Source organism: Cetorhinus maximus, chromosome 1, assembly GCF_964194155.1.
Source record: "Cetorhinus maximus chromosome 1, sCetMax3.hap1.1, whole genome shotgun sequence".
NCBI lineage: Eukaryota > Metazoa > Chordata > Chondrichthyes > Lamniformes > Cetorhinidae > Cetorhinus > Cetorhinus maximus.
The window spans coordinates 167,111,214-167,134,339 of record NC_135879.1 but is presented as its reverse complement, the minus strand read 5'-3'; the positions used below and the strand labels follow the sequence as shown (position 1 = coordinate 167,134,339).

General features: G+C 39.4%; 1 protein-coding gene across 2 annotated transcripts in view; it reads left to right on the top strand.

Moving 5' to 3' along the window:
* The window catches only part of map3k1 (mitogen-activated protein kinase kinase kinase 1, E3 ubiquitin protein ligase), a 132,492-nt gene that overhangs the window by 83,275 nt on the left and 26,091 nt on the right, over positions 1 to 23,126 (top strand). For both annotated transcript variants that reach the window (XM_078549570.1, XM_078549579.1), the window contains exons 7-13: positions 592 to 713; positions 1,553 to 1,634; positions 2,210 to 2,360; positions 2,682 to 2,972; positions 11,155 to 11,276; positions 12,995 to 13,086; positions 16,223 to 16,421. In XM_078549570.1, the coding sequence (XP_078405696.1) occupies positions 592 to 713; positions 1,553 to 1,634; positions 2,210 to 2,360; positions 2,682 to 2,972; positions 11,155 to 11,276; positions 12,995 to 13,086; positions 16,223 to 16,421 (1,059 nt within the window). The remainder of the gene's footprint in view (positions 1 to 591; positions 714 to 1,552; positions 1,635 to 2,209; positions 2,361 to 2,681; positions 2,973 to 11,154; positions 11,277 to 12,994; positions 13,087 to 16,222; positions 16,422 to 23,126) is intronic.

The window sequence follows — 23,126 nt, the reverse complement described above, 5'->3', positions numbered from 1 at the left end:
AACAGAGATGAGGCGCAATTTTTTTCTGAGGGTCGTGAGTCTTTGAAACTCTTTCTGAAAAGGCGGTGGAAGCAGAGCCTTTGAATATTTTTAAGGCAGAGGTGGATAGACTCTTGTTAAGCAAGGGGTTGATAGATTATTGGGGGTAGGCGGGATGCAGATTTGAGGTTACTATCAGATCAGCCATGATCATCTTAAATGGCAGAGCAGGCTCAAGGGGCCAAATGGCCTACACCCGCTCCTTGTTATTTGTTCATATGGGCTACATTCAGCCAGCAAGTCCTGGTAGTATAGTTCTTGAAGCTAAACCAACTCGTTTCTAACTTATTTACATGTTTGAATTTTGTGGGCTTGGGTATCTGCAAGGGTTTTTTCTTGATTGCTTCATTATTGAGTAACTCCTAAAATGGAACTCAAAGATCTTAATGTCTGCAGATTGAGAACTATGCATATTAATGAGAACATTGTTTTTAAACCTTTTATAGTTGTCCCTTGAGATTCTGTGCTATCCATCTAAATGAACCAGATTGAAAAAGTTTTGGCATTTTTGAACTGCATGAAGTTAAAAACAGAATTTTTTTGTTTTTCTAGCTTGAAAGATGAAGAAGAACAAATGTGTCCTATTTGTCTACTGGATATGCTTGATGAGGAAAGCTTGACTGTGTGTGAAGAAGGCTGCCGGAATAAACTTCACCATCACTGCATGTCAATCTGTAAGTTTGTAAGGATTTTCACTTTTTTATTTTATGTTGATTTTTAATTGAAATGAGATGTTTCAAGTTCTTTTTGTCCAATGCTGAACTATTTTGGTTTACTAATAAATACTCGACATACACAGTCATTTCTTTGAGCCAGGACTATTTTATCTGGGGAGCAATGGATGGCAAGGTATCTGAAACTTTTTATTTTACTTGATATGCTCAGTTTTTCATTCTGTAAGATAAATGTGGATCTCCATGCATTTGAAATAAATTTGGTTACTTCCTTTACTTTTGTTATTGGTTGCTTGTTTCTAGTCATCATTCTTTGGCCTTTGACCTGGCACCTGTCCTGAGAATTTTACCTGATCTAGAAGATCGTTGCATGTTGCAGAATGTTTCTTGACTAACTGTTGAGAATTGTCTTCAGCTAAAATTTGAAACTCCTGAACTGAGAATGGTGCAAGAAGCTTCTTAACTGGTATTTCTTTTAGTGTGAGGTCTGTGCTTATCCGAAGTATGACTCATGATGAAGTTAGCCACTTCCCAAATAGCAGCTGGATTGTTAAAGACCAGGCTTGTCAATCTTAGTACCTGGAACAAAACCTCCAAGTGCCTGGATTGCTTTCACAGGTATTACCTAAAGTATAGGTCTATGAATTTCATGTGCTGTGCAATAGACTGTACAATCTTGATTGCATCAGGAGCCATCACCTAGAGTGCATCAAGTCTTAAAAGTTGAGGTGGTGGTGGTCCAGAAATTGAAAGCAAAATAAAATAAGTTTGTTTCAACTTGAAGTGAAGCTTGATGCTTCAGTTATGTTCAGTAATGTTTATGTTGGACTTTATTCCAGGGGCTGAGGAATGCAGACGGAACCATGAGACTCTCATCTGTCCTCTTTGTAGAGCCAAATGGAAGTCCCGAGAACTGCACAGGTAAGAAAACTGCTTTATGAAATGAAAAACTTTAAATTACTGTTTGTTATGTTGCATTTTGAACTTTAAGCCTTCAATTCCCTCTCTACATTTTAGATTTTGTAAATTTGAATATTTGATGATATTGATCAAGCTCAACTGTGATATCTGCATTCCTCACAGGATTTTACACAGATGTAGGTACATTGAAATGCTTGGCATTCACTGTACAAAATCTGGAGCCATGGTTTTAACTAATCCATCAGATGACATAAACCATTCTTATAGTTCTAAATTGATTATCTGGCTCAACAGTTAACATGTCTCTATATGTACATGTACCTCCTCACAATATGTTCACTGTGGCATTAGCAAACTTGAATTAAAGATTTTTTGCAAACCTGTGATTTCTGCCAAATTTAGGCAGACTTAGTTTCCTTGATTTCAGCAAGATGATTAACTGTAAAATCAAAGCTTGTGTGCTTAGCAGCCATTCCTTCAAATAATAATCTCATAGGAGTCTGATGATTAACAGATTCATTCAGTGTTTTCTTCATTGAATTTCACAATGCCATTTTATACTTTTGCCTTAAAAGTCATGATTCTCAAAGCTCGGTACAAATCCAGACTCAGCCACTAGAGGTCGATCCACAGAGACGGCAGCAGGACAGTGACTTTAACCTGCGTCATTATGGAGTTCAACAAATCCCACAAGCTTACAAAGAGTTGGCAGAACCCTGGATTCAGGTGAGGGGAATTTATAAGTATAAATTATATTTTTGCACAAGAACAGGCATTGCAGCTTAGGAATTCTTAGGAAACCTCAAATGAAAATAAACTTTAATTGTTATTGTGAATGTTTCAGAACTTTACACACTGGTATCCTATTACTGAAATTCTTCAAAGTGGTGGCATGATTACATGGTAAAACTAACAGTGATGCACTTTCCAAAATGACATTATTTTTCAACAAATTCTGTATTAAAATGTGTTTAGTTAAATTTTAGGAAGTGATTTAGAATTGAATGCTTAGTCTGTTGCTGTGACGCTGTCCACTTTCTTATTTAGGTATTTGGAATGGAACTGGTTAGTTGTCTCTTTTCTCGGAACTGGAATGTACGAGAGATGGCATTAAGGCGACTTTCACATGATGTTAGTGGTGCCTTGCTTTTGGCAAATGGCGAAATCCGTACTGGAGGAACCTGTAGCAATGGAAGCGACACTGGATCTAGTAGTATGACAGGAGCCAATGGGTCATCTCAGACTGATATCTCAGGAGACGTGGTGGTGGAGTCATGTTGCAGTGTACTTTCTATGGTCTGTGCTGACCCAGTCTACAAAGTATATGTCGCTGCTTTGGTAAGACACTAATTTAATGTTTAGAATGCAATACAATATTGATTATATCAAATGCTCAATCTATAAAATGCTGAACCTGGGCAACAATTCCACATACTCAAACTTCCCAGTTAGACTGCAAAAACCCAGACTGCCCAAGTGGGTTAGATTTTTGAAATTGCACTTTCTAAAAATCTATTTAGATGTTAAGGTACATCTCAAGGTGCAGGTGCAATTCAGTTCAATTAAAATTGCTCTCAGCTTGATATCTTGATGACCAATTCTATGTTATAAGTTTGTGATTTACGCTCTGTTTATTATTCCACGTGTAAATTATGATGGTAATTTTATTAATTGTCTGACTTTTAGTAATGGAGTATTAAGTAACTCAGTTTGGCATTTTTGATTTTCATAATTACTTGATGTTAAATGTTAATTGTCAGTGTGTTAATATGTTTCTATGATATTTGTCTATTTTCCTAGTTTACTGAGGGCATTATCTCTTTAGTTTTGAATAGGTTAATGTTTGCATTAGAAAAGCAGACTGAGGAATGTCATGAGTGCATTGCTCGTTGACTGATATTGAAAGCAGTAATTTCTAACCTTAATGTCTTTCCAGTGCCTTCAGTTTCTGTCCTTTGTTGATACTTTTTTTAACCACCTTTTTTTACACACTCCAGATCTTATTGTTTTTTTTTGCTGTTGCCTAACATCTATGCAAATAGAAATTATTTGTGTTCTATGGCTTTAATTTTGCTACCTTTCTGTTCACTTTTGCTTTTCTACCTTGAGTTTATTCTTCCACAGTTGTCCACTTTTTAATTATTTGCGATGTATTTCTATGTATTTAGCGGTGTCAAGTGTGGATGTGACTTGGATCAGTTAGCTCAAAAATGAGATGTTTTCTTCACAGGCATGTGACTGCTGTATTTGATTTCTGGCATCAGTGACTGCAGATAATACTGCATATTTATTTAATTATTGCCTAGGCACCAGTATTTATATACAGACAAGTTTTTTTTCCTGAAATTTGCATGTGCCAGCCTTCCTTGGCTAATGTAATTGTCAAGTATGGGTTGGTGACTATGTTGAAATAGTTCTATGTCATTGGGTTTCTAACTTAAGTCTAATTGGGAAAATTCCACCATTTTCAAAACTAAGCACAGCAAAGCTCTCATTTTTGGAACACAGGAGGCTAGAGTGTTTTATTTTTTAAATGTTTATTAAATTGAAGTATGTTGGAGTTAGGAATGGAAGACTTACCTACTTCGGGACCTCAGTGTTTTAATCACCTCTCAACTTGGGTGAAGTTGCAAAAACAGCACTCCATGACTCTGTCCCTGTAATGTATCTCAGTCCCAAATTCAGAAATGCACCAGCTATCCTGAAGTTGATTTTCAAAAGGCATTTGGTTATGTACTGTATAGGAGGTTTGTTAACAAAATAAGGTTCCTGGTATTAAAGGACACGTGACTGTAAGGAGTTGCTTACAGGCCAGAAAGGAGTGATGGTTAATAGATATTTTTCAGAGGAGGTATATAAACAATAGTGCCCTTCAGTCAATTTTGGCGCGTGTGTAGACAAGTTGTACATCGGACAAAGGCGAAATTTAATGCGAATAACTGAGAGGTGATAGATTTCGTAAGGAAGAATGGGAAGATAGGAATATGCAAGAGGTGGTCAAACCTTTTAAAAGGAGTAGAAAAGCAGAGATTTAGTGGGGAAGATGGGTTTCAGACATTTTTTTGAGCGAAAGGCTAAGTTGATAAAGCTATCTTTAAGAAAAAAGTACATGAAGTCCTAGGTTTTATAAGTGGGTGGTGTACAAAAGCAAAGAGGTAATGCCACGCCTATAGGGATCATCCGTTAGGCCATAATTAGAATAATGTGTCCAGTTTTGGGTCGTTTATTTTTAGGGTCATGTCAAGGGTTCAGATTCACTAAGATGATACTAAAGCAGTGAGGCTTCAGTTACAAAACTGGAGCCCTATTAAGATTGAGATCTGATTCAAATGTTCAAAGTTCAGGTTTTGAGGTAAATCAAGGATAACTACTTCCCATAATTAGTTAGCCTGTAACTAGAGGGAATAAATTTAAAATCATTGTCAAAAGAAGGAAGGGTGAAGGTAGGAAAATGTTTTCACATAAGAGGGCTATTAGAACATGGGGGCACTCTATCCAAAACTGTGATGGAACCAGAATACATAATGGCTTTTAAAAGGGAAGTAGATAAATATTTGAAGAAATAGACATTTAAAGGATTTTGAGTACACTGTGTAATATGCGGATAGCTGAGAGCCACCACCGATCCCATGGGCTGATTGGCTCCCTGTAATGTAAAGTTCTTTGTTTGACATTGTGAAAGAGAAGTACATGATGGGGAAAGTGATCCCTTTAAGAGTGAGCCTAAGGACTTTTGGTGAATGTGAGACATTATTTTCAAAAAAACAGAAGATTGATGGTTTTTCTTCCTAACCAACTCAGTAACACAAATGGATTTTCATAATTATTGAGAAAAATTGGCACTCATATTTTGTGTTCTTTTTAATCTGTTTTTTGGAAACTATTGTATCTCATTCCCCTTGTAAGTTTGGTTCATTCTGGTCTAATTAATAGCATAGGATATATGGAAGAGATCTTTTATGTAAATAACATCCTCCTTTTCATGTCTGTCCAGCATAGTTTATAGCGCTCTTCTGAGTGAACAAGTTATAGCTTAAAAATTATATTCAAAGTGCACATGATTGGGCTGACATTCCAGCAGATGGAACTTTGTATTGTCAGAGCACTGTCTTTCTGATAATAGGCTAAATCCAGACCCTAATCTGCCTATTCCATTGATCCACATAAATGTCGTCTTTGTATTGGGATGGGATACTTTACAAAATTCCCTGGTGTCCTAAATACTGTTCTTACCACAGCCAACTGAGTCCTTGGTAGTGAAGTCATGCTTTAGTTACAAACATATTTTAGAAGTTAACTGAAGTTGGGTTTAACAGGAGGCTTCTGATATCCTAGATTTTTAAGTACTGTTTACATACAGTAAATTGTGATGTATGATACTTAAGAGGTGTTCACTGTGCTTAAACCACCCAGAGTTGTGTTATCATTAGATTCAATGTAGGTTTATTGATGGTTTTAGGTTAATAGTCATACTTTGATTCTATGATTTTATAATAATAGGCTTGAGTGATGGGCTCATTTTAACTAAGCATTTATGACTTACAGCAGTCCAATTGGCTGAAATTTGAAACCTAATCATTCCTCTTCAGTATTGTCAACACTGTCCTTTTGAATTCATAATCTCTTTACTGAGGCTGACATTTGCTCGTGGCATTTTGTTTAGTGAAGTTGGCATGCATGGACATAGAAAAGCATTGTTCATTTAGGTTTGCAAGCATGTGACTTGTAGAAAGGGTCTTCTGTTGCACATTTATATTATGCTGCTGTAGTCTTTGAGGAAAAGCACCCAGGCCTATAAATAACTGGTAAAAATAATAGCCCAAATTTTGCAGTTATAATGACGGTGAAACTCTGTTCGCTGTTATTACTTGTGAAACTGACAGCAACTTCAGGTATCTACACCGGTACTGTTAAGCATGGAAATTCTGAAGTTGCTATCAGTGATTCCCTGTTCTTCGCCATGCTGTGCAGTTGAAGTGCTTGCGGCTGAAGATCAATTTAGAAATCACTGGATTACTTTGTTCTTCCATTTTTTACACTTTAATTCTCCCTGTAAAAACCCTTGAAAATGTTGCACTTCTTGAATTGTTTAATGATATACTCAGTCTTGTTACCGTGAGACAATCCGTGTAGCCCTGAAAAGTTTGTTTAGTAGAATGTCTAATTTCCCCATTCCATGATTCCATAGGTTTCAAAAATACTATTTTAAAGTTTGATCTTTCCACTACCTTAATCCCATGTGAATGTTCCAGTCTTTATATTTTTACAGGAAGTAACTATAATATAAATATATATGTAATATAACGCAAATGATAAAACCTTCACGTTACTTCCGGTTTGCTATCTGGGACAATTCTTTAATTTGAAGGTTTAGCCTGCTTGATGGCATCACTGCTGGATTCCAAAAACAAATTAATATTGTGATCTCACTAGATCTTTGTGTACAGCTTTTTTACAGGTGCATTGTCACTTCATTGCTGACCCTAAAAGCTGGGCCATGGTTAGTATTAGACTATACCAATCACATCTTGAAAAATGTTTTTTTGCATAGAAGACACTGAGCTAACTTCGTCCCTGCACACTGGCAAATTCATGAGCATCAGACCCTGGCCTGTAAAAAGCACCACTATTTGCCGCAGTGATGGAGAATGGCCCCAGCATTGAGATTTTTTTAAATGTCTGTTTTAGTTGTTGGCCATTGAGAAAAGTTAAGTTGTCTAGAAAAGTAATTTTTCAATAATGTATATGGCATCGTGAGTGACAGCAACCCATCAATGTATAGGGATTTGGAGTTCAGAAAGTCTATGGATAGTGTCTGTCTATGCATATTGAAAAATGTAAAATAATTTCATCCAGTGATGCAAAAAAAAATCTCTCATAGGGCTACATTCTAGTGCAAGATTTCTCTCAGGTGGTAGATTTTAAGTTTTGTATGTGTAATGATCCAGTTAGGGGCCCGTAGCTGTTTGTTTAAAATAGACAAAGTTTGAAATTCCAGTTATCCACTAGGAGCCACAAGATTACCCTGTTTTAAACAAAATGAACTTTACTATGCAAAGTCAGAAAAGTAAACATTATAATATCTATCTTATACTCTAACATTCAGAAGTAATATGAATTAGCTGGCAAACTGGTCGAACACACCATACTCTACATTAAATGGCTGACGCGATCAAGGTGGGTACCACAGATTTCTTAGCAACCCACCCAGACATCAGTGACTATTTGAGTTACAAAATCTCATTAAAACTATCTCCCTCACGAGGGATTTCAACTCTTTAGTTCCAAAGATCTAGTCTCTAAATTCCCTCGAAAGCTACTCTGAGTCGGACTGCCTCAACAATTGCTCATCTCTCGATGGTTCAACCTTCTCTTCTCCTGAGACTGCGTTCCACAGGATTCACAAAGCTGCACTCTCCCTTCTAATTACCAGCACACTTCCAACTCGTTCACAGACTGCTAGCTTCACTAAGATGGTACTGCCCCTGGACTTCCCTGAACTCCAGTTTCCCAGCTGGGCTTCCGGGGCTGCTTCTGAGCCCTAACACTCCAGCACGGAAGCAACAACCTTCAGCTCCTTAGAACTTCTCTTGAGCACTAACTGCGCGAAATGGCTCCCAGGCTTCTGTGAGCTGCATACCACATGAGGTCCAAACTATAGTTAATTTCTCCTAGCAAAAACAGATACATTGAAACCAGTGAACCTTGTCAAGCTCCACCCATCTCCATGACGGCGTAGCCTTTCAGGGGTCACTGAATGCTTTTAGATTAATTTAGCTCTAACTCCCAAAACAAAACATTTCTCTGGACTGCATTTCTTTGCAAGCAGTGTAGGCATTACTCCTCCAAATAAGTGAACCCAGCTGCTGTTTTATGGCTCTACCCTTTCTAGCTGTTAACCCCTTAAGTCAACATGCCCAAACCTTTTGAGTGAAATAGATTCCAAATTGCTTTAGTTGCATTTATCTCATTTTCTACAGTTAAACTTTAATCTTCCCAGAGCCTTCCTCAAATATTAATGTGAACTATGAGCTCGATATTTGCAATATATGCAACAAGAGGCAATATTTTAATCCTCAAGTTAGGGATCTTTGCCTAGCACACAGGCAGTTAGCTTTTTACGTATTTTTTGAATTTAAAACGTGATGCATATTTAAAAGGATAAGCCTGCATCCCAATCTTTGTCGCGTGCATGCAGACGCACGCGGAATAACAAGTTATACAGTAGGAGGTAACTTATTAGCCAAATTAAAATTCAATGATAGGCAAAAACAGTTTACTGTTAGTTCTTCACTGGTATCCATGACTGCAGCAGAATTTTTTCACTGTGGTCTTGAAATTTCAGTGGAGTTGAAGCCAATGTAACTTACAATTTCTGGTGACAGTCTCTACGTAATCCATCTTTTCCAAAAGTCGATTAATTTTTGCAGCTGATGTTCCTTTTGTTTGAAAGTTATCTATCTCTGTGCTGGATTTCAAACTGTAATAGAGGTTAGCTGCCATCTGAGATAGCAAGATTAACCAAATTGCTACGATGAAATAGAAGAATAAAATCAGATGGATTATTTGGCAAAGACCCAAGGCATCTATTGTACAGTCAGCCTGGTCGACCATACAAAGTCGTCCTGCTAACATGAGAACTTGTGCCAAAGTTGGGAGAGGTGTCGCACGGACAAGTCAAGCAACAGTTTGACATAGTCATACTTAAAATCATACCTTCCAGACTCTCTTTTATCACCATCCATCTGGCAGGACAGATGCACCAGAGATTGCTATACAGTCAGAAGGGAATGGACTTCAGGGTCCTCAGCATTGATTCTGGGCCCCAAGAAGCCTCATGGCATCGAATCAAACAAAGCAAGGAAATCTCCTGATTGCCCTCCCTTGGCTGATGAATCAACACTCCTCCATGTTGAATGCTACTTAGAAGAAGCGTTGAAGGCAGAAAGCGTGAAGAATGTTCTCGGTGGGACACTTCACTTCCCATCACCAAACGTAGCTTGGTAGCATCACTACTGACTGAGCTGGCTGAGACCTGAAGGATTTTTTTCCCAGATGGTGAGTGAATCAACATGTGGGCAAGACCTGCTTGACCTCATCCTCAGTCTGCCTGTTGCAGATGTTTGTCCATGACCATGTTAGTAGAAGTGACCACCATACAGTGAAAACATGGACAAAATATGTGAATTCCAGAGGTGAGAATGACTGTTGTTCACCTCCAGGCAGCATTTGACTGCGGTATCAAGGAGCCAGAGTAAAATTGAAGTCGATGCATTGGATAAAACACTCCACTGGCTGGAATCATGTGGAGTGCAAAGGAAGATGACTAAGGTTGTTGGAGGCCATTTATTTCAGTCCCAGGACATTGCTGCAGGAGCTCCTTGGGATAGTATCTTAGTCCCAACCATCTTCAGTTGCTTCATTGATGACCTTCAGCCCTTCCTATGTTTGCTGATGGTTATATAGTGTTGAGCTCTGTTCACATCACCTCATAAGGAAGCAATCCATGCCTGCATGCAGCAAGACCAAGACAACAATCAGGCTTTGAGTAGTAAGTGACAATTAACATTTGTACCAGGTAATAACCACCCCCCAGAGAGAGAGAGATCCTAACCCTTTACATTCAACAGGACCATCATCAAATTCGGAAGAGTTTCTAAGAAGGGTCATATTGGATTTAATATCTCTTGCCACAGTTGCTGCTGGATCTGAGTTTTTCTAGCACTTTGTTTTTATTTCAAATGTCCAGTATTTTGCTTTTATTCCATCAAATTACCCACAGTCAACATCCTGGTGGTTACCATTAACGAGAAACTTAATTGAACCAGCAACATAATACCATGACTACATAAGCAGATCAGAGGCAGGGTGTTGTGTGGCAAGTGATTACCTTTTGACTCCACCCATCCACCGTCCCAAATCCTTTCACCGTGTACACGGCACAAATCAAATATTCTTCACTGGCCTGGATAGATCAGATATTTTGTCAGATAAGCTTATGGCATCAAAGTTAATTTCTTGGTGGACACAAGGTAGTGCTTGAATGTTAAGGATCTGCTTACAATTTTGCTGTCTTAAGCTAAGGAAAAAGTGTGGAATGTTGACATGAATTTGAAGTCTGGTGGTGTTAGGCTGTTTGCTTATGAATATATCAGTGAGGTAAGCATGTGTCTGTGCACCAAAGGATAACTTGACTTCTATCACCATTTTTTTGCATAAAATATTGATTCCATTTAGTTCAGTTAATAAATATATAATTCTTTGACCGCACTGCACACCATTTATACATCAATTTTTTAAAATGATTAAGTCTTAAATCAATGGGTTAATTGTATAGCAAAATATAAATAACTAAATAGGCCAACTTTTATCACACTACTTTTGGTTTGCTCAGTGACATGATAACAAATCCTGTCAAATTATTTAGAAAAATATCTCCACAAAACAAGTTCTTGGTGTTTGCTCATTCTTTTGTATTAGCTTGCAAAATGAATTTATTTTCAATTTCTTGTCTTGATAGAAAACTTTACGAGCCATGTTGGTCTACACACCTTGTCATGCAGTAGCAGAAAAGTCACGGCTTCAACGACTTCTCAGGCCTGTGGTTGAAACTATATTGGTCAAATGTGCAGATGCTAACAGGTAACTCAGTAAAAAGAAAAGTGACAGTTTTAGAATTTAGAAATATATGAAAGTGTCTAATTCACTAAATACAGAGACCTATATTTGATATTTATATTTAATTTTGAATTGTAGATTAAAAGTTTTAAATTGGTTAAAGGGTAGTTAAAGGAACATATTGGGGTGACAGCTGAGCTCCATGAAGTAAAAGCTGATTGTGACTTTTTGATCATAAGTGGCTACCCATTTATTGAGTCGGTGCAGTGACACTCTTCATTTTGGAGAACTTGGCTGTATTTGACTGGTAAGCATAAGTAATCTCTGGAATGCCATATCATAGGAAGCAAACTGGTCATTGCAGTTATAAAGCTAGATGAGATATCCCTGATCAGTGAGGGAAATTGAGCATTGGCTTCATTGGACTTGGAAAATTCTTTAAAATGTTTTCTGGTTATCATATGCAATGGTGGTTGGGTAATGTCCTAAAATGGAGTTTTAAATATTTTATGAAGTCTTGCACCTGCATTATTAAATGCTGCAATTCCTCACATATGTTCATTTTAAAATTTGAAAATTGTTTGGCTATTAATACTTGAAGACAATTTGTTTTGAGGAGTTTGTGTCCATTCAGTTACTCTAATTGTTTGATTACCATTTGTTATGGTTCAATTTATTGTGACTAAGGGTGAATTAATGCCCTTGATCTATGAACTCTCTCTACAGAGGCTCCACAGCTTCCTTTTAGAATCATACTGTGCAGAAGGCCATTCAGCTTTTCATGCTTGTGCCCTCTCTTTGAAAGAGCTGTCTAATTAGACACACTCACTCCCCTGCTCTTTTCCCCATAGCCTTGCAGTTTTTTTTCCTTTTCAAGTATTCATCTGAATCCTTTCCTTTTTAAAAGTTATTATTCTGCTTCCACCTTTTTCAGGCAATGAATTCCCGATCATCATAAATATCTGCTTTTAAAAAGAAATGCTGCTGATCTCCCCTCTTGTTGTTTTTCCAATTATAATAATTCTGTGCCCTCTGGTTACGAACATGCAATTTTTTTGCCTGCTTCAATCCAAATTGCAATCTATTTGTTCACTTTAAATTCAAATTCAACTACTTCACACTTTATTTTGTTTTTCTTCCTTACAAACATCTCTTTTACTAGCAACACAGTTGAAGGTATTGGCAGCTTTATGACCCGAACTGTAATAACACAAAGTAAAATGTGATTTTTTTCAAAAGATATCTAGATTTTCTGCAATTAAATTTGACCCATTAAATGTAAATCTAGTTATTTTACCACCAGCTTCTTCACCTGAATCTTGAAGTAATCTTCTAGTATTTGCCATAGTTATCAATTGTTAAAAATCTAATCCTGCAATAAATTGGTTTCTTGAACAAAATATTTTGATGCCATAATATTGGTTTATTAAAAGTTATGGCTTTATCCTTCCAACTTATCCTGATTTGACTATTGCAACAATCATTCTTGGCTAATAGCAATAACTGAGCTGTTTACTGAAACTACTTGCACATCTAGAATCTGAAAAGTTACTTTTCAAGTGTATTCAGTTGACCTATATTTCAAAATCTCTAAGAATTATATTTTACCTTGTTGAACTGTAAATTTTGTTCTAATATAAGCTATACAGGTATTAGGAAATAGCAATGTGATCATTTTTAAGTTAGAAAAGCAATAATATGCACACAACTACATTGTCACCCTTTTTGCACTTTACTTTCAGTCGTACAAGTCAACTTTCTGTTTCTACACTGTTGGAATTGTGCAAAGGCCAATCAGGAGAGCTTGCTGTGAGCAGAGAAATCCTTAAATCAGGCAAGAAACAGTTGGTATTGCAATTTATTTGTGTATTTAGTGCTGCACTTATGTGTAAGTGTCTTTTTTTTTTAGAAAAACTATTTAATTTTAAACTGTCACTCATGGCTGATAGAAGCAAAACCATTAATCCCTTTAATCCCTTTAGTTTAATAGGATACAGCATGAATTGGACATGAAGTAATACTGCACATCTTCTGCAATTGTAAATGGGTTGTTATTATTTTTTTCATAGATGTGGCTGTGTAGCTGTTGAAATCAGATACCACCCAGGCAGTTGACTTGAAAGTTGGCAATAATTATAGGGCTGTATATAATGGATATGGTTCTGCCTCTGCAGACGTGAATGTCTACAAAGATGCACCAAAGTGCTCTATACAGATCAGGAAATTTCCTATGTATGATCTTGGGTGAAACTTAGTCTATCGAGGCTGGAGGTACTGGTGGATATGATCCAAAATTAGCCTCGTGTCCGCTTTGTCCGAGATGATATTAGGCAGGATTCTTACCCCTGCGCTGGCCCTGCTGGAAATAGGTGCGCTCATTGAGCGAGGATAAGGTCAAGCATGGTTGTTTGTGGTGGCTTCCTTGGGACAATAAATCACCAATACATGTGATAACCGTTTCATACATAGAGCATGGATAGTTAGACTCGAGTGTTCATTGAACAGCACCCCAGTAATTGTTGCTGATTGGTCGAGGTCACTTGATTGATTTTAGTAGGTGATTGGAAAAACATGTCGCAGAAAATGTGATTATAATGAGAGGTAGATTCTGAGAATATGTGAAAGTTACAGAATAGCTCAGATAGTAAAGGCAACAACATTCTAAAATGTGCATGAAAGCTGTCCAACTATACATTATGTTTTAGAAGTAATAAAGATTAAGGCTATACTAGATTTAGTGATGAATAACAAACCAGAATTAGTTAACAATTTGTCTGTAAAGTGACATCTCGCGAATAGTGACCATACCAATGAATTTTTTATCTCCAGTTTGAGAGGGAGAAAGAGGAATCACGAAGAATTCAAATTCAATTAAGGCAAGCTTTGAAGACATGAAAAAAAGTTAATAACAGTAAACTAAAATGAACTGTTAATGTGCTGGTCATAATTTTCCCAAACTCTCTAGATTTGGGAATTGTGCCTTTTGCTTTGGCAATGTCACTATCCTATAAGAAAGGAGAAGGGAGAAACTAGAAAACTACAGACCTGTCAGTTTTCTGTTTAGATTCCAGTAGCATCTCTACAATTATCAGAGACAGAATGACTGAGCACTTGAACAAGTATGAGCTGCCAGAAAGGTGTAGGGATGGTACTGTGATGGATAAGTCATGCCTGACTAATCTGGTTTAATTTTGAGGTCACCAACCTGGTGGACAGGAGAGTGTCTATCTATTTCTGTATGTTTATGGACTTCCAGCAGAGGTTTGAGGTTCCGCACAAGAAATATTTTTACGAAAGCACATGAATTGAAGGTATCCTTGTGGCATGGGTTGATCATTTTCTGGGAGGTTGAAGACAGAGTAGGGATAAAGGAGATGTGCTCTGGTTAGCGTAATGTGACCAGTTTTTTCTGTGCATCCAGTGAGGTTCCTGAAATGGTTTATCATCTGAGTTTGAAAATGCTGGAAAGCAACCTAGCCTGCAGATCTGGAAGGTTGAAAAGTTGAATCTCATTACTGTGCCCAAAAACCTTGTGGGAGACCTCTTCACAGGAGATACCAGTCTTGTAATGTGCACCATTAAAAATCAGTCTGGAAACCTTGCAGTATGATCTACATTTCTGGCTGGGCAATTCATGTTCGCAGGATGAGAAGGGAGCTGCATCCGTTCTTTGTGTTGTTGGATGATTACCTTGACAGCCTATCCATTATTGGTGTTCCCCAGTGATCTGCAGTTGTATTGAAAGTGACACTAGGCTAGGAGGCATAGTGAATTGTGTTAGATGGTAGTGGAAAATTATAAAAGGACATAAACAAATTAAATGACTGGACAGAACTCTTGTAGATAGAGTTCAATGTTGGTAATTGAGGTCCAAGGAAGACGATTTGGATTTTTTCTCTTATTGGCAAATGATGTACACACAGTGCACAGACACAAAAAGTCAAGAAGGTGAATGGAACATTTACATTTTATCACTGGAATGCAAAGTGATACTTCTGTTGTACGGATCCTTGGTCGGGCTGCATCATACCTCAAAAGTATACATTAGCCATGGAGGAGGGGAAAGTAGAAATTTATCAAGATGATGCCAGAGTTTATAGAGCTAAGTTATGAAGACAAGTTGTATAACCTCGCCTTTTATTCCCATTTAGGTTAGGAGATTGAGTGCTTTAATTGAAGTGTTTAAAATCATGGAAGGATTTGATAGGGCAGATGTAGAGAAGTTTTTTTTTCCCCTGGTGAGGAAAATCCAGAACAAGGGGTTGCAATTGAAAAATAGAGTTAGACCATTTAGGAGTGAAATCAGAAAGAGCTTCTTCATACAAAGAGGAGTAGAAATCTGTAATAAAAACGGAAAATGCTGGAAAAACTCAGCAGGCCTAGCAACATCTGTGGAGAGAGAAATAGTTAACATTTCAAGTCCAACATGACTCCTCTTCAGAACTGTTCTGAAGGTGAGTCATTTTGGATTCAAAATATTAACTCTGTTTCTCTCTCCACAGATGCTGCCAGACCTGCTGAGTTTTTCGAGCATTTCCTGTTTTTATTTCAGTTTTCCAGCATCCACAGTACTTTTATTTTAGTGGAAATCCGTAATTTTCCCCCAAAACGTGTTTCTGGGGATCAATTGAAATTTTTGAGACCGTGATCATCAGATTTTTATTAGGTGATATGTGGATTAAAGGGAGGTAAATGGAGATGAAGTATAGATCAGCTATGACCTAATTGAATAGCCTACTATGTCCCTAAACAGGAAATGTAATTGAGGGGAGAGAGTGAAAGCTAGCATATTTTGGTACGTGAGCTACTGTAGTCAATGAGCACTTCTGTGATGATGTTTTCTCCATTCATGACTTTCCATTCATATCCTTGTAACCTATATTTGCTAGATGTAGGGAAAAAAATACTCATGAGCCATCCTCCCTTTGAAATGCAGTCCTAAATGTAACACTCTTGTTTTCTCCTTATAGCGTCCATTGGGGTTGGAGGTGTTGACTATGTCTTAAACTGTATTCTGGGCACCTCAACGGAATCCACTAATTGGCAGGCTTTGCTTGGCCGCCTGTGTCTCATCGACAGACTTTTACTGGAATTTCCAGCTGAATTCTATCCTCACATTGTTTCTGGCAGTGAGGGTCCAGTTGCTCAAACAGAACTTGTGCTAGAAAGGTAATGTATTTCTTTTATAATGCCTTCAAAACTTGATAGGAATGTATCTTTATATATTTTACATCTGAGACAGTAATTTTAAGATATTTGAGTTATGTCCACAGCTACATATAGATTCTGCTGAAGTAAGTAATATGGACTAAACTAAGTGCCCTGCTTTTATTTTTAAAATAAATGTAATTTTGGACTCATCATTAGGGAGCTAATTCCCTGTAGTGTTATGCATGAACTTTGATTTATGTGCAACTGTCAACATTGGTAAATATTTGGTATGAGATAGTGAACCAGTTGCAAAACCTCAGGCGTTCCTGTGAGCTAAATATTAGTTCACAATAGTGAACTTCAATAGACCCACAGGTTATAAGGAAGGAGGCATGTCTACTTTAGTATGTTTGTTGGTACTTGTATTTAACAGGGGATTTGAGCAAGGAGCTGTGATCCAGTGTCTTTACAAGGCTGACTTCTGACAGATGACAGCTGCTCTGCAATGCAATAAATTCGTTTTAGAGATGCATACTGGCTGCCATTAATAAACTTTGTAGGATCCAACTTTGATTTATTGGCTTATTGACTCGAGTGTAACTTAAATTTGTTTCCTTTGCAACTGTTTATTTATTATCCTAACCATAACCAGCCTGTCAAAGTTACAGCCTAAAAAGTTGTGGTTTGCACAAAATGCAAATGGTCACCGTAGAAATGCATTAAATTGCCGATGGAGCAAAAGAATTAATGGAAGTTCTTTTATAATGCATGTTAAAAGTTTGAAACTTGCTAGCCATACCAACAATTATATGTTGTAGTGCAATGTAGAAAGGAACATGCATTTTTTAAACTTATGAGCCAGCCACAGACTGCACAGCATGTAGTATGAATTGAAACGTTCTTAATCCACGATTTGCCTTTTGAAGTGCATAATACAGAAGCAGGGGTCCTCTATAAAGGATAGAGGTTGCAAGCATTATACATGGGAGAATCCTGATCAATGATCATTGTTGAGCTGCAGTTGGAGGTACTGGCTGCTTTTTAAAAAATTAGCTTTACTGTACAACAACTTGGATTTGTATTTCAATCTAGAAAAATATTCGAGTGAGCTTTACAGAGGAATGGGGAACACAATGTGGAGTTGAAAGAGGGATTAACTGGGAAAGGTATTCAAAAGATAGGGCAAAATATGTGGGTTTTATGGAAACAAGGAGCATGGAGAAGAGTAAGGAATTAGAAAATTCCAAAGTTTAGTTGGGTTTCTCATATTCTGGTTTCATACATTTCCAATTGCCCGCATTCAAACCCAAACCGAAGACTTCAGGGGGAGTTGCAACACTGGAGAAGACTGGAGGGATGAGGCCATGGAGGGATTTAAACACGGGTAAGAATTTTAAATTTGAGGCAACAGGGGAATGGGAGCCAATATACATTAGTGAGAAGCAAGATTGGTGAGTGGTACTTGGTGCAGAATAGGATTCGGGTAGCAGTGTTTTTAATGGGAGAATGGAAGACCAGTCAGCAGAGCAATGGAATAGCCTAATCTGAAAGTGACATGAATTGGGGTTTCAGCAGCATATGGGCTGAAGTAGGCCGGAGGCAGGTGATGTTACTAAGGGATAAACTTTGTGGTATTGAGTCATAAACTCAGCTCAGTGTTACACAAGGTAGAGTGATGGCTTTGGTGTTCCCATTGTTTAGCTACATGAAATTGTGACTTATCCAAAACTGAATGTTAAACAGTCGTCTCGCAGCAGCAGAGAGGGACAGCTGCCTGTCATTGGCATACATGTGGAAGCTGAATCCATGTCTGAATGATGTCACTAAGGGGCAAGATGTATTGAGGAAAAGGATGGGATTATGGAATGACAGTTGAGTTGATGTAACTACACGTTATAGATGATGAGAAGAATGCACCACAGACAAAGTCAGTGAATCTTGTTCCAGATTTACGGCCATTTTAGCACTTTGGCAATAGGAACTTATTTGCTGGGATTCTAATGGAGCTGCAAGACAGATGAGAGCAGAGATTTTTAAAAAAATATTCATTCAGGGGATGTGGGCTTCGTTGACTAGGCCAGCATTTATTGCCCATCCCTAGTTGCCTTTGAGACGGTGGTGGTGAGCTGCCGCCTTGAACCACTGCAGTCCATGTTGTGTAGGCACACCCATAGTGCTGTTAGGGAGGGAGTTCCTGGATTTAAACTCAGCGACAGTGAAGGAACGGCGATACATTTCCTAGTCAGAGTGGAGAGTTACTTGGAAGGGAACTTCAAGTGGCGGTGTTCCCACCTACCTGCTGCCCTTGTCCTTCTAGATGGTAGTGGTCGTGGGTTTGGAAGGTGCTTTCTAAGGAGCCTTGGTGAATTCCTGCAGTGTATCTTGTAGATGGTGTACACTGCTGCTACTGTGCATTGGTGGTGGAGGAAGTGAATGTTTGTGGATGTGATGCCAATCAAGCGGGTTGCTTTTCCCTGGACAATGTCAAGCTTCTTGAGTGTTGTAGGAGCTGCACTCCAGGCAAGTGGGAGTATTCCATCTCACTCCTGACTTGTGCCTAGTAAATGGTGGACAGGCTTTGGTAATCAGAAAGAGAGTTACTCATCGCAGGATTCCTAGCCTCTGACCTGCTCTTGTAGCCACAGTATTTATATGGATGGTGCAGTTCAGTTTCTGGTTAATGGTAACCCCCAAGATGTTGATAGTGGGGGATTCAGTGATGGTAATGCCATTGAACGTCATGGGGCGATGGTTAGATTCTCTCTTGTTGGAGATGGTCATTGCCTGGCACTTGTGTCGTGTGAATGTTACTTGCCATTTGTCAGCCCAAGCCTGGATATTGTCCAGGTCTTGCTGCATTTGGACACGGATGGCTTCAGTATCTGAGGAGTCGTGAATGGTGCTGAACATTGTGCAATCATCAGCGAACATCCCCACTTCTGACCTTATGATGGAAGGAAGTTCATTGATGAAGTAGCTGAAGTTGGCTGGGCCAAGGACAGTACCCTGAGGAACTACTGCAGTGATGTCCTGGAGCTGAGATGACTGACCTCCAACAACCACAGCCATCTTCCTTTGTGCTAGGTATGACTCCAACTACTGGAGAGTTTCCCTCATGATTCCCATTGACTCCAGTTTTGATAGGACTCCTTGATGCCACAGTCCGTCAGATGCTGCCTTGATGTCGAGGGCAGTCACTCTCACCTCACCTCGGGAGTTCAGCTCTTTTTTTTTGTCCATGTTTGAACCAAGGCCGTAATGAGGTCAGGAGCTGAGTGGCCCTGGTGGAACCCAAACTGGGCGTCAGTGAGCCAGTTATTGTTAAGCAAGTGCCGCTTGATAGCACTGTTGATGACCCCTTCCATGACTTTATTGATGACGGAGATTAGACTGATGGGGCAGTAATTGGCCAGATTGGATTTGTCCTGCTTTTTGTGAACAAGACATACCTGTTTTCCACATTTTCCACATAGCCAGGTAGATGCCAGTGTTATAGCTGTACTGGAACAGTTTGGTTAGGGGTGCGGCAAGTTCTGGAGCAGAAGTCTTCAGTACTATTGCCAGAATATTGTCAAACCCCATAGCCTTTGCGCTATCCAGGAGGAGAAAGAGATATTGGCCTGAATTTTGCTGTGCCTGTTATGGCAAGGCTGTAGGCACTATCAATATCCTGGGGTTTACCAGTGACCAGAAACTGAACTAGACCAACCATGTGGCTACAAGAGCGGGTCAGAAACTGGGAATTCTGCACCGAGTAACTCACCACCTGACCCCCCAAAGCTTGCTCACCATCTACAAGGCACAAGTCAGGAGTATGATGGAATGTTTTCCACTTGCTTGATGAGTGCAACTCCAACAAACACTCGAAGCTCAACACCTATCCAGCTCAAAGCAACCTGCTTGATTGGCACCCCATCCACCACCTTCAGATTCACCCCCTCCACCAATGCACAGTGGCAGCAGTGTGTACCATCTGCAAGATGCACTGCAGCAACCCGCAAGGGTCCTTCGACACCACCTTCCAAACCCCCAACCTCTGTCCCTAGAAGGACAAGGGCAGCAGATGCACCATTGCCATTAAATTCCCCTCCAAACCTCCTTGTGAAAGAATTTTTAAAATAAAGCCACATACCCATCATGCTTTGTGGAACTATATCGCCGTTCCTTCACTGCAGGGTGAAAATGCTGTAACACTCTTCCTAACAGCAGTGTGGGTGTACCTACACCTCATGGATTGCAGTGGTTCAAGAAGGTGGCTCACCACACCACCTCAGGGCAGTTAAGGTTGGACAATAAATGCTGGCCTTGCCAGCAACACTCATATCCTGTGAACAAATAAAAAAAACAACTGGCAGCCATTACTTGGTAAGACTGACGGCCATGTCTAATATCTGCACATGCACAGTTAAGTAAAGCAAGTTGTGGACCTGCTGAATAAGCTGGAAATGGGGGTTGATGGGTGAGAACTGAATGAGTGACAGGAGTTTGAAGTAAGCTCGGGTGTTGGTTGGCAGTTTGCATGGCACTCTGAGAAGTGGGGTTAATAAGTCATAACAGTTAAATGGATGATTTAATCATGATGACAAAGATCCCTGAGTATTTCTAACTTATTAGAGCAAAGTAGGGCACACAGAGGTTTAAGGAGCTGGTTAATAGTGAGGAAATAGGATACCGGGGGGCTGGCTTTGCTGAAGTCATTCACCACTCTCCAATCCTCTTGATAGCAGAGGATGATAAAGCCTGGTCCAACCACATCTGGAAATGGATGGCTAAACCAGTTGTGTGCCAGATAAACACTTGCCCCTTCCTCTCGGGGAGCAAAGATGCTGTCTGTATAAGTGAACAATCAAGATAGGGGAATGAAGATTTTGATCCAGACAAGGATATCGAAAGTATGGTTGGAGAGGGGATTGAGCAAACCTACAGCTGCAAGGCGATTATGAATGGAGGGCCAAAATTTAGGGAGTTGGAGAGCATAAATTACTTGAATTTTTTCTCCTCAATCCTGCAAAGAGCAGATGAAGGTGCAAGTGGTTTTGACAGGGGTAAGGGTTATGAATGCTGAGGGATGTAGTTTTGACAGAGGTAGAGTTATGAATGCTGAGGGATGTGGTTGGAGATGGAATAACCACAGAAAATGCTGGAAATACTCCAGTTAGGCAGGAAAGCGAAACCATTAACATTTCATGTCGATGACCTTTCGTCAAAACTGGAAAAGGTTAGAGATGTAACAGGTTTGAAACAAGCACAGTGTTGGGGTAGAAGGCAGGAGAGATTAAATAGCAAAAGGGCTGATGATGGCTGGAGATGGCCTCATTAGAGATCAGTCTATTTAAAAGGCAGACCATGGGTGGTGATAAAGTCAAGGGAGTGGCTATAAATACAAATGGCTTATATGGAGTGGGAGATTTAGGAAGTACACCTTAGGAAGGGCAAGGGGATCTGAGCTGGAGAACTAAAATCAGAGGGTGAGGTTTTGTTAGAGATAAGGGAGGAAGGCTATCTCTGAGAGCAAAAGATTGAGGCTTGGTGCACAATAGTCAATAAGGACTTTAAAGGAGAGGGATAGGATAGAGTGATATGCTTGAAGGAGGAGAAAATACCAGAAGAATAGGGGAAAAGACCAAGGTGTGACTTGATGAGGGCTAATCTCAGTTTGGGCAGGGCAGTTATTGGGAAGTAGAGCTAGGTGCGAGACTTCAGGAAGAATCAAGGTGTTGCCACTTGTGAGCCAAGTCTTGGTCAAAGTCTAAATTTCAGTAGAATATAATCGTGGTGAGGACTTTATTTACAAGTGAATACACGTTCTGTATGGAAATGCAGGTAAGGGCAGTGATTAACCCCCACCTGAGTAAGGAACAGTGGAGAGTGGGATGAGTAGGAAGTTGAAGGTAGCTCCCAGTAGGTGTACTGCGCAACGAGTTCTCGAGAGAAGAGGATGGGCCATTTCAAGTTACTTGGAAGGCAAGATGGTTCAGTGGGTGCTTTGACAAATGCTGCGAAGCAGAATGTAGCTGTATCTATATTAATAAAGGGTCCAGTTTTGGGCTGGTGGCTAGAGAGTATAAAGGAAGTAATGTAGTGGTGAGTTGGTGTGGGGAGAGTGGAGGCTGGCAGCAACCTACCTGTGAGGGGAGAAATGAAGGTGGCACAACCAGGTGATGGAAAGAGTTAATAAAAAGTTGAAGCAGTGGGCTTGGTTCCAGAGTAACAACCAAAATGTACATGGAAGTAGGTACAAAGGGAATTTAGGCTACATAGGCAATACAAAGCGATTAGGCAAGATAAGTCTCAATCACAAATAGGACTGAGGAGATGATATTAAACAGTTCTAGATTAGGGTGTCCACAAAACCATTGTTCATAGTAAGTTGTGTAGTGAGTGGATCCAGGAGCTATTTGAGAGAGAGAACTTTACCTGAGGCTAGAAATCCTGTGACAAGTAACTCCCCTCCTGACTTCCTAAAGGCTTTCCACCATTTACAAGGCACAAGCCAGGAGTGTGATGGAACACTCCCCATGGATGAGTGCAACTTCCACAACTCTCAAGACGCTTGTCACCATCCAGGACAAAGCAGCCCACTTGATTGGCACCATATCCACAAACATTCACTCTCTCCACCACTGATGCACGGTAGCAGCAGTGTGTACTATCTACAAGATGCACTGCAGGAATTCACCAAGGCTCCTTAGACAGCACCTTCCAGATCCATGACCACTACCA